At 37.6% G+C, this 16,194-nt stretch overlaps 2 protein-coding genes across 4 annotated transcripts in view; one reads left to right on the top strand and one right to left on the bottom strand.

Annotated features, from left to right (window-relative positions):
• The window catches only part of SLC25A21 (solute carrier family 25 member 21), a 237,352-nt gene extending 234,069 nt beyond the window's left edge, over positions 1–3,283 (top strand). For all 3 annotated transcript variants that reach the window (XM_041472082.1, XM_041472081.1, XM_041472083.1), the window contains 2 exons: positions 644–696; positions 3,139–3,283. In XM_041472082.1, coding sequence (XP_041328016.1) covers positions 644–696; positions 3,139–3,199 — 114 coding nt within the window. In that variant the 3' untranslated portion in view covers positions 3,200–3,283. The remainder of the gene's footprint in view (positions 1–643; positions 697–3,138) is intronic.
• A 5,154-nt stretch (positions 3,284–8,437) lies between these two features.
• The window catches only part of PAX9 (paired box 9), an 18,931-nt gene continuing 11,174 nt past the window's right edge, over positions 8,438–16,194 (bottom strand). The window contains exon 7 of the mRNA XM_041471810.1: positions 8,438–8,692. Coding sequence (XP_041327744.1) covers positions 8,438–8,692 — 255 coding nt within the window. The remainder of the gene's footprint in view (positions 8,693–16,194) is intronic.

The following is a 16,194-nucleotide window of genomic DNA, read 5'->3' as shown; positions in this document are numbered from 1 at the left end:
TCTTCCTACTACATATGAGCTTCTACAAGAGAGTTACAAAATGATTATCACATTGTCAAAATTTATGTTCCCCAAGTAAATGCTTCATATATCTCATCTGTAATTTTTTTAACTCTTCATTTTGTAAAAGGAAAATATGAACAGAAAACATATTATTTCTCAATTTAATCTAATTTTAATTATGCAGGCCTCTGTACCTTTAAAATTATAGCTGAAATAATTAAACTGGAGACAGATCCTTGTGGTAATAACATTTTCCAACTTTTAAAAATATTTCTCAAGTGGTGACTGAGTTGTGGCTTTGATATTCAATTATATCAGTCATTTTGTCCCTATATGCAGCTGTTGTTAACAGACTTGTCTTGAAAGTAAACCCATCTCACTGATTAAAGTCATATTTCTGATTGGCTAAGCTCACAACATTGCTTTTGTGACTGAACATTGATTAACTTTTTCTCTTCATCTGATCTGCCTCTGTAAAATGTTAAAATCCAGATACAGCCTGCTATTGAACATGTGTAATTTCAAATAATTGCCTCTAAGTGCTCTGCCAGCATTTTAACAAACATATGCTACAATTTCGTTCTTCTTTTAGAGCAAGAATATTGTTTGAAATGTTTTGTTTGTTATTCTTCTGCTACAGATTTCTGGCTCTGTACAAAGGCTTGCTTCCCAAGATCATGAGGCTCGGTCCAGGTAATTTTCCTTCTGTCATTTCTGTTTTGCTTTTGTTCTGGCTTTCTCTTCCCATTTTTACAGTTTCTTGAGAAAATGTAGTAAATATCAGTCAAATAAATGAATCAAAATATCTTTCACTTTGAATGGTTTCTTTTTAAAATAGCATCATCTAGTAGTATCACAAATGGATTTGGCTAAATATGTGTCTAAAAAAAATAATTTACACATATGCATCAGAGAATTGCGGATCCAAGTAAGTGCTGGTTCGTGCAACTGTTTTATTTATGACCAAACCAAAGTACATGCAAATGACAGAACTGTAACACTCTTGGAAGTTTCTTTAAGTTTCCTATTCCTCCTAATGTGATCTTTTGAGTTCATTAGCGCTATTCCATACCTATGTGAAGTCAGCCTAAATGCAGGTTAGAGTCTCTCCATAAAATGCACTCAACTAGTCAAGGCACAGCCCAAGCATATCAAATTCCAGTTACTTACTTCTCTTATGCTCTATGGGGGCAGACACTAAAAAGCTGATAGCAGAGTTGGGAAGAGACTTGTATGGCCCTGGAAAACTAAGAGAACAAGGATATCTTAAAACTGGGGTTGTTCCTTGACCACTTCTTACCAATTATTACTCCAAATGTGGGAGCACAGTGATTGAAAGCTGTATCTTCTTTGGCTTTTAGAGTTGTTTTTTTCCTGACTGGTTTTGATTAACCATGAAAGCAAAGCACTGGGCCCTCAGACTTTGTCAGCCCACAAAGGCAGTCTGCATCAAAAAGAGCAGAAGTCCCAATTTGAACAGTATCCCATTCCCATGAAATTGTATTTCCAGTTGTTCAAGCTGGTTGTTTAATATGCAAGAACACACATAGGTAAAGCAAGTAGGTACAGAGCCTGTTCTGCAGTATAAAGGAGGCATTAGGTTTGTCTGTAAATGTTTGCGTATCCAATCCATCTGGCTAAGTACTAGACCATGCCTGGTTGTTGTGCAGGGCGAGGAAGAAGGTGGGGAGGGGAAACAAGGAGCTCTGGAGCTAAAAGCCTTTTCCCTCACACTCCAAAGATACTAGATTACATACAAGACAAAGAGAAGGCAGTGTTTAGCTTTCCCAGTACCTCTTAGCATAGCAGATTTTGGAATAAGATTTTCCATCTTACAGATGACTATGCATTCTGGCCCACATCCAGCAAGTCAGTTACATGTGAACTTCATTCTAAATACTTCTGTAGTTATATTGGCTAACTAACATATAGGTTTAACTTTCTGATGAAACAATAATACAGTCTTTATTATGACTGGAAGGTAATTCCTTCTTCTAACATGTGAGTGTTTACAGGAAAAGAGATACACAAACAAATCACACAGTATGAGATTTGGACTCAGCCTTGATTTGGGTTCAGATCACATCTTAGACATTGTGTCTATGATTTGTTTGTCCGTCAAAGCCTTTTGCAAACATCTGCTCTGTCTAGCTTTCTGTGAGTTCCTTTTCATTGAGAATTTCAAGTCTGGTGATGGTTCCTTAGGATAAATGATATGGAGAAACTGATGGAGTAATTCTGTGTGCCTGGTTGTCTTAGCCTATCCCTAGAAAGGTGAGTCCAGTTCAGCAGAAGCCTCATTTGTTAGAGATGCCACTCCAAGCTGCCAACTGCACCAACAGGCAAAGGCAAAGGCAAGAAGATACTTATGCCACAGTGCAGGCACTCACAAATAATATATTTTTACTCATGCAGTCTGGTTCCCTTTATCCATGTTCTCCAACTAGAAGCTTCTCTATGTGTTTAGTTATATATATAAATGTTCCCTTTTTTAATCTCTCACAACCCAGTTACAGTCTGGCTTCACTAACAGTAAAGATATTTTATGGCTTTCAAACTGGGATTTTATACTGTTACCAATTCTAGCAAATAATGCCATTTCATTAGATCAAAACTTCACCTGTGGATTTGTAGCCAGGGAAGATTATACTCACTTCCACACTGTGATTTTCTGCTTTAGACATAGTGAAAAAACAGGTAAAAACCTCTCTTGACTCTTACCTGGAAGTGTTCTTATCATCCTGAAGATGAATTTTTGCCATTCCACCAGTCAAGTTGCTCTTTCATGGCCAAATCTTGTTAAACAGGCACACAAATATACATATATTCAGACTAAAAGTTTCACTTTTAAAAGAACAAAGGAAAACATTAATCTTGAAAAAGTATTAGGAAAAATCACACTGAGAGTGAATTTGATTTAATATAAAAGCTATTTACATCAACTTTAAGATCTAATATTAAGTAAAACTGCTATGGTTTATGAATTGGTGAATTTTTAGTGAACTCAGGAAATAGACTTATTCATTTTGTAAATAAGGTTTTGCCATATTCTTGTTTATGTTACACTAGAAATGCTCTATAAAATTTTGAAAATACTGGATTTTCTACATAGTAAAATAATATCTTTTCTTCCAGGTGGTGCAGTGATGCTTTTGGTTTACGAATACGTTTATGCATGGCTTCAGGACACAGTTAATCACAAGGAGCATTTCTGAAAAATGTACTCTTTAAAACTGCATGCATTCTAAAATACACTATAATAAAGCAAAAGTGATTCTTATCCTTTATAGTGTTGAATACCCTCAGATTGCACTGATGTTAATACAATTCCAAACAAATATGGTCTCTAGGTCCTGATCCAAGAAAACATTTAAATGCATGTTTTTCTGTAAGTGCATAATTAAATAGCACTTGACATTTGTAATGGTTTTGCTGGACCAAGAGAAAATATAAAGCAAACTTAAAACTGAGTTTTTAAAGGACAAACTGAAATTTCTTGACACACAATCATCCTATGTAATCACATACTTTTTTAAAAGTTTCAGCTGAAATGGCAAGATAAAAACTATCAGGGTACTTGAAAAAAGGAAAAAAAGGAATAACGCTGGAGGCGGGGGGGGGCAGATACTAAGCTAATGTAAACTGACAGCTCCGTTGACTCCACATTAAAAAAATTATCCATACTCTGCAACTCTTCAGTCACTCTTGGGTCCAGTTTCAGTTCAGCCCAGTATGATTTCAGCATTCCAATAAAAGCTTTTCAAATTCTTTGGAGTTTGGATAGAAAAGGACAAGCACAAGTAGCCACAACCTTAAAAACATGCATAGTGCTAAATATCCTACTTGTTCTTAGCCATATATATTATATAAATCTCATTCAGATCAAAGGTACTGAAAGTAATTAGTATGCATCAAGTTGCATAAAAAAACAAACCAACATGGGATTCATAGAAGAAATGAGTAAATAAATTAGCAGAAAGAAGTCATTTTAGGCATATGAGATTTTACTGCAAAACTTTTATCCACTTTAATATACTATCCCAAAAGAGCTGTCCTGTGATAAAAATGCTCAGTGCCCCCTGACTGCCCCTTTAGCCTTTCATTTCCACCATGGAATGGTGAAACAAGGTAGCACATCTGCAGTTGTATGTAGCTAGCTGTACCCCTCGAAGAAATGCACCCTTCTGTAGATAAAAAAAGTTGCTCTAAAGCTAAAATTTTTCCTTTTCCCAGTCACTGTAAATATAAATATTCCAGGGATATACTTGCGTTCTTACTCGCCATTCCAACTCCATCAAATACAGTAAATTCTGCTATGCTGACTGAAGACATAGTTTCTGTTCATGCAGTTGTGCCATTCTACATTTTCTCTTAAAAAACTCCTTAAATAATTTTAAATCTTGCATTATTCTGTTAAAAAATATTTTATGTATAAATATATATATATATATATATATACATAAAATGTCTTCATTATGTAACTTGGTTTGTTGTCAAACGAGCATATATCTTGCAAAGTTTCAGTATCTCCCCCATACGACATTCACTCTGTTAGCAATAATATTCTTCCTCTGAAGAAGGTACAAACCTCTACCTTGGCAATCCTAAAGTACCTTTCTGCATTGCTACTTGAAAATGTCAGTTCACATGTGAAGTCTCATCTCACAAGTATTTAATGCATTGGAAAAGCAACAAAAAGCTAAAAATAGAAATGTGTTTTCAGCGCTTTAAAGAATGCCTGTATTAACATGCTCAATAAGCCTCTCTTTTGTCTGAATTTGGCAACAGTGGCTTTTCATACCTATGCTATTTCATAGCTAAAAATCAATAAAATTAGCTCTGTTAAACTTTATGTTTTTAAGGCAAGTGTTCCTCGTTGTTGCATTTTATTATCAGTACTTGGCCAAAGAGAAGACACTACCAAGATAATTTCAGAAACCTAAAGCAAAATGCTTTATAATTTGTCTTTTATTAATTTAGAGCATTCAAAATATAAAAATAAAATGCTTTAAACATACTGTATATACATATATAGCCTTTGGTTTTACATCCTTTCCAACATGATTTTTTTCAGTTAATAGCTCAGCCTGATCTTGGATAAAAGGAGAAACATTCAAAAACAGAAAACAGCATGATATGGGAAAACAAACCTATGAACATGCCAGCCCAATGCCCCATTAACTCCTCATGTAATGTGGGCTGAAATTCTGTTTTACACCAAAGATCTTCTGGACTGGGACCATGCAAACACAGTTGAGTTGAAGGGAGTATTATTAGGCTTCACTGATTTCTTTGGAAACATTTAACATTCTGGGAATGAAGTGTAGACTTTTCAGACTAAAAAAATTAATTCTGCACCCACATATACAGAATATTTCCCAAAAGTATCCATTCACCTCAGTGGGTTCACTCCAGATTTATACCTGGGTACTTCACAGCAGCAGTTAACCCTTATTTATTTTTTTTAGGAAACAATTCCCTTTTTCTTTTTAATTTAATGTAAAATGGTTTAGAGTTGTGTGATAAGTGAACATGTTGCAGTTTTCGGTTTACCCGTGAGTATAAGCAGTGAAATAGTCCTTGGGCAAAGGATTGTTCTACATCGGAAGTCTGCATTTAAAAAAAAAATGTGAAATTTCACACCAAAAAAAATCCATGACAGGCAGTTCACCAAGAGCCAAGGTCAGGCACTGTTGCTCACTCTGAGCAACACTTTCTGCATGCGGCCCCGCTGACTTCCCATTCAGGGGTAAGGAATCATGTACAGCAGGCAGATGCGCGGAGAGCTGTACCTAAACAAACACAAACAAAAATGGTTTAAGATGGTGTATCCCATGGGAAGAATAATTAACATAATGTCCCATCCTTGTTTTATAAATTATCCTAATTTAGCTGAAGATAATGAAAATAACTGATACAAGCTAAGGATCTGTCTCTCTGTCTCCCAAAACACACTAATTCCTCATTGGAATGTCAGGAAAGACAACTTTTATTCCAGAAATGACCTCACATTACTCAAGAAAATTTGGAAAATTTTTAACACAGGCACACTTTGTTACAGGCTCGCAAAGTCTTGAAGCTCAAAAAAGCTGTGCTTTGAAAAGTTTCTCTTCCTTCATTTTTTGTTTTCTTTTCCCTTTGGTGCCCCTTGTTTGAGTTCTATGGAAAACAATAGGTAGACTCACTCAGTAATTCTGTAATCCAGTAGAACAACTAAGTTGAAAGCTAAAATCCTCCTGCCAACTTAATCACTTATCTACTTGTGATCTTTTTCTTATTTTTTCCCCATTTTGTCTTTAGTGAAGAGCTTGCCTGGTATTAAATTAAATTATTATTTCTTTTTCATGGTATTAAGGCTCACCTTATTTCAGCTATAACAGCAAAAACGCAGAAGAGCATCCATCATGTCACTAACAGTGTGGCAGAGTGGAAATGCTCTTGTGTGCACTTTAACTTTAGTGGTTTCAAAGAAACATTCTTGAAAAAGTGTTCTACTGAATAACGAGGATTTCAGCATCTCATTAAAGCTAAACAGCTGTTGGATACCTTTGAGGCTGAAGAAAATTAATCACATCCAAGATCAGATCTTTGTTTCCTTGGGGCCAAAATACAATATCTGTGTTCTTTACAGAAATGTAGTTCTGTTAACAATTTTTTAGTGCAAGAAGCAAAGGTGGCGGCAGCCAGAGAAGTCCATCCATATTTCAGTGGATACACTGTACATGACATAAATACTGATTACTTAGATTGTTACGAAAATTTACCCACAGCTGTCTTGGTGACAAAAGCTGAAAATCCACAAAAAGATAACTATATTTTAAGGGGGAAATGTATTTTACTTTCTCACTGAATTAGTGTTTAATATGGGATGCAGATAGAACAATATATGAAGAATAGTATTTTCTCCTTTGCTTTAACTATGTCTACAGTAATTTAAGTTATTGCAAAACACTTTTAAAAATACACAATATATTAATAGTCTATGATGGATATGAAATGTCACACCAGGCTTTTTTTTTTTTTTCCACATTCATATTCTGAACATACCTACAGCATGGGAAAAGTATAATAATAGTCAGAACTTTATTATTACCCAAGGAAAACATGTAAATTTTCAAAAAATCAGAATTTTAGCTCTCTTGGGATTAAAGTTTAAAGCAAAATATCTGGCATGGAGTACTTGCCACTGCATACAGAAATGTAGAAAGGAAATTTGCTAATATTAAATAATATCTCTGTTTGTAGCACCACCACCAGTATACTTATAAGGGGACAAAAAATGCTTCAGAACAATAATGTAAACTTTACCAAGAGCCATACTTTACATTCATTAAAGCAGAAATTAAAGACAAGGTCCTCTTTAAAAATTACAACATATCTGGAACAAATGAGCTGAGAATAAGGGTACAATTCTGTTTCTCAGTGGAGTTTTTGACTGATAGGGCTTTTTAAGCATCTTTGCACAGCTTGCACACTAACAGCATTTTCCTCTACAGTTTTCTGTTTTATTCAGGTATTTTCCACCCATATTTCTGTTTGTATACTTCATATGAATGTGGTGTTTCATGAATCTGGGAGGTTGGGTATAACTGGAGAGTTACTTAACTGGATTCCTGCCTTTGGCTCTTCTGCCAAAGAGATAATTATCTCATAGGATGATGAAGCCTCCACTGTGGGCACAAAAACATGACCAAAAACACCTACCTAAACCTCATCACCTATCACCCCACCATGCAAAGACATAGAAAATAACTAGAAATATTCTTAACTTTAAAAAAAAAAAAAAAAAAAAAGAAAAAGGTAAGAAATGTACTGGAAGGTGAAAACAAATGCTGTCAAAAGCCTCTATTTACAAATGGATAAAATCACAAAGATCTGACTACTGCCTGACGATGGCAACATGCCAGAAGAATCTGAAAGCCACCTATTGCCTTCATTCTATATTTGATTACCAAAACCCAATAAAACAACAACAAAGGACCTCATAATAACAGTGGATTGTATAATCTTATCAATTAAAGGGTTGTTCTCTAGGCATTTGGCAAACACTTCCCATTCAGCCACCTCTGCTGATTCAAGGCATAGCAGAATTTTCTGTGGTGATTTTTCTTTATTGATTTTTGCACAAATCTTAGTAACGATTGCACATTTAGAAAGTTTGTGATGATTAAGAATAAATATGTGTGGTTTGACCAGGAGAGAGTGGAACAAGGCTCCACGAGCCCTTTGAGGGACACAAAGTCTTTAAGAGCGCAACACCACACTTCTCTCAGTTTCTGATGTTGCCTTCAGCTCTTTAATCCCAAAAGCCTTAGGGGAGACAAGTCACGAGGAGAAGTGCCAGGTGTGGCCAGCATGAAGGGAGCAGTCCGTGAGCTGGGCTCGGGGGCCAAGGAGCCATCGAGCTCACGGTGCTCCCGGACCAGCTCCTGCATCAGAGAGCGGAGGCCGTGACAGAGTGGCCGCCCTCCCTGGCAGTCTGCATGCCCTTGAAGGCCAGCGAGGCGGGGATGTCGCAGCTGTGAGGGGACAGCGGGGTGCCCCCGGCGTGCTGCCAGCCGTGGCTCGCCATGTAGCTGGATGGAGCGGCGCTGTACGTCATGTAAGGTGACACTTGGGCCGGTGTGGCGTAGGCGGGCATGGCTGGTGCGGACACGAAACTGCTGACGGCCGGGAGGCCATTGGGTGCCTGAAAGGAGAGGGAAAGGAAAAGGATTTCTAAGAGAGTAAGACACATTGGATCTGGCATAAAATAACTGCCCTCAGATGCTGCTGGGGCTTTGTACCAAAACCAGGACCAGCGAGGGCACCGAGAGAGAAATCCATAACCATCTCCCTGAATTTCAGGGGCTCAGTGGCCCCTTCTGCTTTGCTTTTAAGACCAGCTACCCCACTGTGATCAGTGCTTCACACCTCTCCCAGCAACCTGTCCCAGACAGGGACCACAAGCAGATGATGAGGAAACACACAACAAGAGCGGGGCAGGAACTGCTAAGGCCCCTGTGCACCTGCCTGCCTTCCTGCAAGCTGTTGTTCATGGACTCCTCAAAGCCCATGTTTGTGTCTGATCATTACACTTGAGAGCTACTGGAGGGATTTGTAATGAGTCTCTCCCTTCTCTCTCACTGAGCACCTTGATGCACTTGGCAATGATTTCCACAGGTTGGAGTAGATGAACTGCTACATTTACCTACCTTTCCCAAATTTCACACAAAGTGTTGTCACTGTTGCAAGCCCTGCTGGGTGGTGCTGTGGCAGTTTAACCTGGGTATGCAGTGACCACAGCCATCCCAGCGGCAGGAGAGACAGACCCATCCCTGTGCCTCACCCTTCCTGGCCCCAAAGGAGGGTGGGCTCAGCCTGAGCTGCCATAGGCAGGTGTGGGCACAGATCTGAAAGCAACACTCCCCAGAGTGAAGGGGTAACAGCAGCTGGGGGAGGTGGAACATCTTAAACTCTTTGGTAACTGTTTGTTCAGAGCATGAGTCACAACTTTAGTAGTAGTAGTATTGATGGTGACTTTTAAAAATCTGTTTTCTAGATACTTGGGATAAAAAACTTGCAAATGTTCTTTGCTCATAGCTTCTCCTGGTTTCAACAGGGCTTCTGTGCATGAAACAATTGCAGGGCTGGGTTCTTTCCTGCAAGCTATTTTCCTAGGTCCTTCTGTAGGCTGGAGAGAAGGGTTTCTATTTAAATAGAGAAGGGAGAGTCCTTCAGTCAGCTATGCTATGATTTCACAATTATTGACTCCTTATTCAAATAAAAAGTGTTTGGTGGTTTATTTCACACCCATAAATATTTCTTCAGCGCAACAGGTACAAACCAAGATCATTTATCTTGCTTAAGTTTCAATTTGTGTGGTGTTTGTTTTAGGATTTGGGGTGACATTTTTTCTCAAAAATGTTTCCTATCTGGATATGAAAGAAGTGTATTGATTCATCAAATCCTGTAGCATCATCACATGGTACAACTGGACACAACCTGAATAGTGCAAAGCTCAAAAATGAAACAGACTTTTGTTTCTGCTAAAACTTCACATGGTGTTAATATTTCACTTGTTCAATTTCTGCCTGGATTGCACCTGCCTGATTTCCAGTATTTACCTTCAAAAAGGGCACTGGTCTATTTTCAGGCTCATGAGTTTCCTACCCATGTAGCTCACAGTTCCACTGTCTAACTGTCCTCTCATTATCATTTGGGAAACAGAGCAGCAATTCTGCTGGACTCCATCAATATAAACCTGTACAGCAATCTAAAGCAGCAGGAGACAGCAATGGGATCCTGGCCTCAAGATTCCAATAGGACTATTAATTAGTACAAAACATACAGCTGCAGCAGCAACATAATTGTCATTCAAAATAGATAAATTCTTTGTTGAAGCTGAACTTGCCTTATTCTTTTGAAAATCCAAATATGAGATCTGACCAGTAACTTGTATTACGTGCCCCCTTCTGTGACTCAGGATTACACTTTAACCTCAGCTTTAAATATCAGTGTTTGCAACAATACTAATTAATACAAACCTGCAAATAATTGCACTGCAAATCAGTACAATTCTTGAATCACATGGAAAAGTATGTCATTGAATTTACTGGAAATAAAAAGTGTGGCCCTAAAAAGCTTTTCCAATGTGCAAACATGAAACAAGAATGAGCACCTCTGTTTTTTGTAACAAGCACCAACAAAAACTTTTGCACAGGTGCAGTAGAGCCATTGAAGCCAGGTTGTAATGCTGGCATATCAAGAGCCACAACACAAACATATTCTGCACAGAGGAGTACAGAAATCCTGAAGGAGTGGGTGCTGGAAGAAGAAAATATATGAGACAAATCCCTGAAATCTCATAGCCATTGAGACAGCACAAACCAGCTTCTAGACCTCAAAAGAGGTTTTTTGGACTCTGTGAATCCACCCTGTTCCTCAGGCTTTCCCACTCCCAAGGAGGCTGGTACCAAGCAGTGGGTTCAAGGCTGTGCCTGGAAGCCCCATTTTAAGTAGGATTCCTCTTTATGAGTGCTCATGTTCTGGGAACCCTTAGCTGTGCTTTGGGAAGGATGTGTTAGTGGGTACAGGGTAGATCAGTGCCAGGCAATGTGCCAACAAGGCATCTCATGGGCTGGTCCACCAATGTTCCAGCCCATGTCCTGGTCTACTCAATCTCCTACAGACAAGGCCACCAGGGGTTCCTCAACAACCATAAGCAGATGACTTTGCATGATCTGAGGCAAATCTGAGCTCCTGAACACCTCACATTAATGCAGACATTATTGATAAATACTTTGTCAGCAGGCTTGTTGATGAATATTTGATCCAATCACACATATGTTCTGTGGCCTTATGGCACAAAGTCTTCAAATTATAACTCATGAAGAAGCCCAGGTTTCCTATTGAATCATACTGTAAATGCCACTTGGGTTGTTGTTGATAAAATAGATGGAAATTGACTACAGATTCACTAGTTTTTGTAAAAGCTTATTTTCAAAGAATACCTACGCACATTTATAGCAGCCAGAACAACCTTTTTACACACACAAACACTCTTATTCAAAACAAAGTTGTGAGAACTGTTGTTTTTATAGTCTATTCTGAATGTCAGAAAGATCTTGCCCCAACTACTGAGGGCAGGATATGGAGACAGTTGTGTAGGGACCACCAGCTGCAACCTGTCACAGGCCACCAATGGTGTCTGTCATCACTGCCTCACTGAACTGGTGAATCATTCTTATTTTTGTTGCACTGCTACAAAGCTTTACCACTCAAAACCCTGATTCTGTGGATGCCACAGATGCCCTCAGCCAAGCAGGCAGCACTGGGATGGGTAGGAACTGGCCCAGCACAGACAGCAATTCTGCCTCAGGGGAGGTTTGAGCCATACCCACAAAGCAGTCAGAGCCTTCCTCTGACCTGAATTAAAAGATGAAGGGATAGAGAAAATCTCACTCTACATGATTTTATAGTATGTTACTCCAAAAAAAACCACCAAAAAACAACCCCAACACCCAAATTTTCATGTCCGACTTTTATCTGCGAAAGACTTGACCTAATAGTCTTGTCACAAGTGTTTTTATTTCCAAGCAGCCTTAGATACAAAGTGTAGGTTATCAGAAGGGTTGAATCATGTCTGTCAATCTGGCACTTTTTGCAAACATGACATTCACTTAAAATAAATGGAGGGGATTAAGTTCCATGACCCTGTATATACTGGATGAATAATTCATCCTGCAGTATTTCAATCAGAGGAAATGAACAGCAAAATCTAAACATTCGTAATTAGGAGTGCAAGAACCCCATGGTGTTTATGGATTTTTAAGACCCTAAGAATTTGTTTTAAGTGCAGAGGTTCTTGAACCTGGCTTTTAAGTTTTATAAATATTTTTTTTCTTAATTTGAACCATCGTTTTTCAAGGGAAATCTAATTTTTTTAAGCAAACAAACAAACATTTAGTTGTAGCTGAACAAGAACCTCTGCTGTGTAAGAGATAAGGGTTCCCATTTGAAAGGGCCTACTTTCTGGCTTCTACAAAGATCAGAGAGGAACTTTTGCTCTCAATTGCTGCTTCTATCAATGTTTTCAGACAACTGGTGGAATAAGTATTTCCAAATTTTAGAGCTGCATTTGAAACCTAGAACACACAACCTCCCACCAACTCACAATTCACTTAAACCTGTTCTTGCAAAGCTACCAGCAAAACAAGAGTAATTGGGTCAGGATCACAAGCTGGGTCTGGTGCCTTTCTGCCAAGTTCCTGCTGATACCTGCCAGTGACAGTAAAAGGAATATTGAGGTGAGAAATCAAAACCAGGGTGGACATAAAGCTTTAGGTCACACAATATGGTACTGCTGAAACAGGCAGACTGCACATATTTTCACTAGTAAAGGAGTTGGTTGAGTAGTATGTTTTAACAGATGGAATCTTTAGTTTTGGTCACTTTATATACAATACTAACTAGAGAAATCTTTTTTTGTCATTGTTTTCAGTCTGTTTGTGGTTTGCAACACAGAGGGAGTGGGTGGATGAAAAGCAAGTCTAGAACCAAGCTAATGTGGGAATGTCTTTGGAATAAGTAATTTCCGTTAGCTGCATGAACTCCTAAAAGTCAGAACAATTCTTTCACAACCAGAGGTAACCACCACATACACCTTGATATCTGTTTTGAAGGCTATGCTTGTATAACGTGTTGCAGATCTTCGGCCTCCTCTCTCCTTCGTGGTAAGAAGAGACAAGGATACAAGATTTCTGGACAAACTTCCCAGTCAATCCGTGTCAGACAAACTACCTGATTTTGGTTTTTTTCTACCTTGGTCACAGAAGAATCAGAGAAACATGCAAGATAAATTTCACTTTTGGTCCTCATGGTATACATTCTAATTATATATTTTAGTGAATTGATATTATTTTGTTTTGTTCCCTTCCCTACTTTTTCTTCTCTGACTTTTGCTTGCTAGATATGTGTTCTCTCAGTATCAAAATTAGTTCATCTCCCATGTTCTCTTCCCATGTTGCTTCTAAATGTTTCAGAAAAATGATCCAGAATTGTAATATTTGAAATCACAGACCGGTATTTATGTTAGCTATCATTAATGGCAATAATGTAAAGGATCTCATTTCAGTTTTATGTGAATACAAACAAGAGCGCATTAGATGCCACAGGTGGCTGCCACCTCAATTTTATAGTCTAACTCTAAAGCAGATGTCCAAAAGAATGCAAATTATTTTTCTTTTTTTTATTATTTACAATTATTTAAATGACTTGGCCATTAAATTAATATAAATTAATATAAATTATAATATAGTTGCTACAATATTTAGTTAAATAGTTGATGTATTGCATGGACTAAGAATGCAGGCTTTGTAGAAGTATTCTAAATTACTATTTAAAAAAAAAAATCTGGAGAAACAGCATAACCTTCAAATTCGAGTTACCTAATTCAGCAGCCTGAATGAGCTTGGACAGTGACTCAGCCCAAAATCCCCTGCTGCAGTCATCAGAAGTTCAGTCTGTGTCACGGCTTAAGGGACACACCTCTGGTGAATAAGGTCGCTGTTTTCGTTTGTATCTCGCAATTCTAACACTGACTTGGATGGAATGAATCCTTCCTGTGCTTGGATCAGCAAGCTCAGCACATTGCCTTGATCCTGCAGCACAGCCCTTCCCCAAGAGCGACTGAAACCAGCCAGCAGAGGTACCGGGGAGCAGCTCCTGGGAGCACAGTGAGGGCTGGCAGCAGCTTTCTCTGCAGAGACGCTGCCGCAGCCCCGCACAGACACACAGACACCTTCTCGCTGCTGGTTTTCAAAATTAAAACCTTCAGATATTTTCTGGAAATGATGAATCTTTTCCAAATGGCCTGAAAACACAATCATGAAGAAGCTATTGCAGCAGTTGTTCTTTCCACAGCGAGAGAAAGCATAGCAGGAAGAAAAATATCTAGTCCTTCAATCAGAAGAGCAAATCAGCATAAAAATCCAGAGGATATCTCATTTTTAGGGACATGCAGATAATCAGTTAAAACGATTATGACAGGATGAGGAGCAATCAAACACAAACTGCAAACATCAAGGAAGCAAACATGCTAAGTCTCCCTTTATAATTGGAGATTAAATATGATTTATAAATCAAGCCAACATATGGGATCCCTAGGGAAGAGCAAACAAATTTTCCAAGTAAAACAGCAGCAGCAGGCGTGAAATAGAAGTATCATTTAGGAAAATGGCATTACTAAATTATCTAAGTAAAAAAACAGGAGGTTCTTTAGGTTTTAAAATTGATAAACTTAAGTAATATTTTTGTAGAAATTGTAATTACTAAATTAGAGCTAAATTCTGAAGCTGCAATTCAGTGCTACAGGATCAACAAGAAAAATGACGATACCACAATTCAAATCAGTGTTCCACTAAAATTAATGTGCCTACACAGGTAAGTCACTGTCACCTAACCTAAAGAAGGGCTTCAAAAGTGAACACTGAGTAAATTTCCCCAGTTTATGATAATGTTTTTTATTAAAAATTTTTTTTAAGAAAAAAATGAGATAAAATTGCTAAGGTGTATCTGAATAACCTAGCCAGAGTTAATCCTGCAAATCATGGTTTGCTTTCTATAGTGCTGGAAAATATTCTTACAAAAATATTTTCATATTAGACTAAATATCCATATTCTTAGATGAATTAACTTATTTTATTGAAGATATTCCTGACTTGTTTTTCTATTAATTTCACTGCAATCAGCAGAAAATGAGACTCTGAAAAATTAGGACATTGACATTAAATAATTTTGACATACAAAAAAAATTTAGAAGAGGCAATATTTTTATGTAAGATATTAATTTGGTATAATATTATAAAATATAATATTTGTCTTTGTTTTCAAGAAAGAGAAAACAGTGATAATACATTGGAATTTAGAAGCTTTGAAAATAACACATGGGCAAGGGGCTTACATAGCTGCTCTGTTGCTCAGCTGAACTGAGTTGATTTCCAGAAGACTGTGATTTGGAAAAAGACCTTTCAAGAATGGAGAATTACACTATTTCTCTTTCACTGTAAGTTGAGCAAATGCTGGTATTCTAGTTGAAGTTACAATTAAAACAGACATATATGCTGAAGTGCTCCAAGATTTCAAACACAGTTAGCTATCCAATCCTTTACATTATCTCTTTAAAAGATGCCATTTTCTTTGCAGCTATTTCTCCCATTATTAAATTCAATGCACAACAATGTACCGCGTAAGAAAATCACACTATTTCCTTCTAAAATAAAGTTCAGTCCTTTCATAATGAGCAGATCCCATTCCCCATGTTTAATGTGCCTTTTTATTAACTTAAAGTTGTTTCCTTTACCTATAGCCATCCCCAGCTGTAGTGAATAACACAGAAACCAGATAATATCAACTGAGTGTTTTAACTGTAGTTGGGACATGCATCAAGATCACTCTAAATTATATTTTCTTATCCAGTTTTAAATCTCAGCCTCTTCAGGGAAATAAAATCCCAGTTTTGGAAATAGTAATAGTAACTTGAATTTACACACCATCACCAATCCTTTCCTGAAGGAGCCAGAGGCATTTTATGTCTTTTCCAAAGCAAACTACAGCAGAAACAAAAGAAAAGGAAAAAAAAAAAAAAAAAAAAAAAAAAGGGGGGGGAAAAAAGGGGAAAAAAAAAAAAAAAAAAAAAAAAACCCAAAAAAA

The sequence above is a fragment of the Pyrgilauda ruficollis genome, unplaced genomic scaffold (assembly GCF_017590135.1).
Source record: "Pyrgilauda ruficollis isolate IOZ18807 unplaced genomic scaffold, ASM1759013v1 scaffold28, whole genome shotgun sequence".
NCBI classification, from domain to species: Eukaryota; Metazoa; Chordata; class Aves; order Passeriformes; family Passeridae; genus Pyrgilauda; species Pyrgilauda ruficollis.
This window is presented reverse-complemented; position numbering and strand designations above follow the sequence as displayed.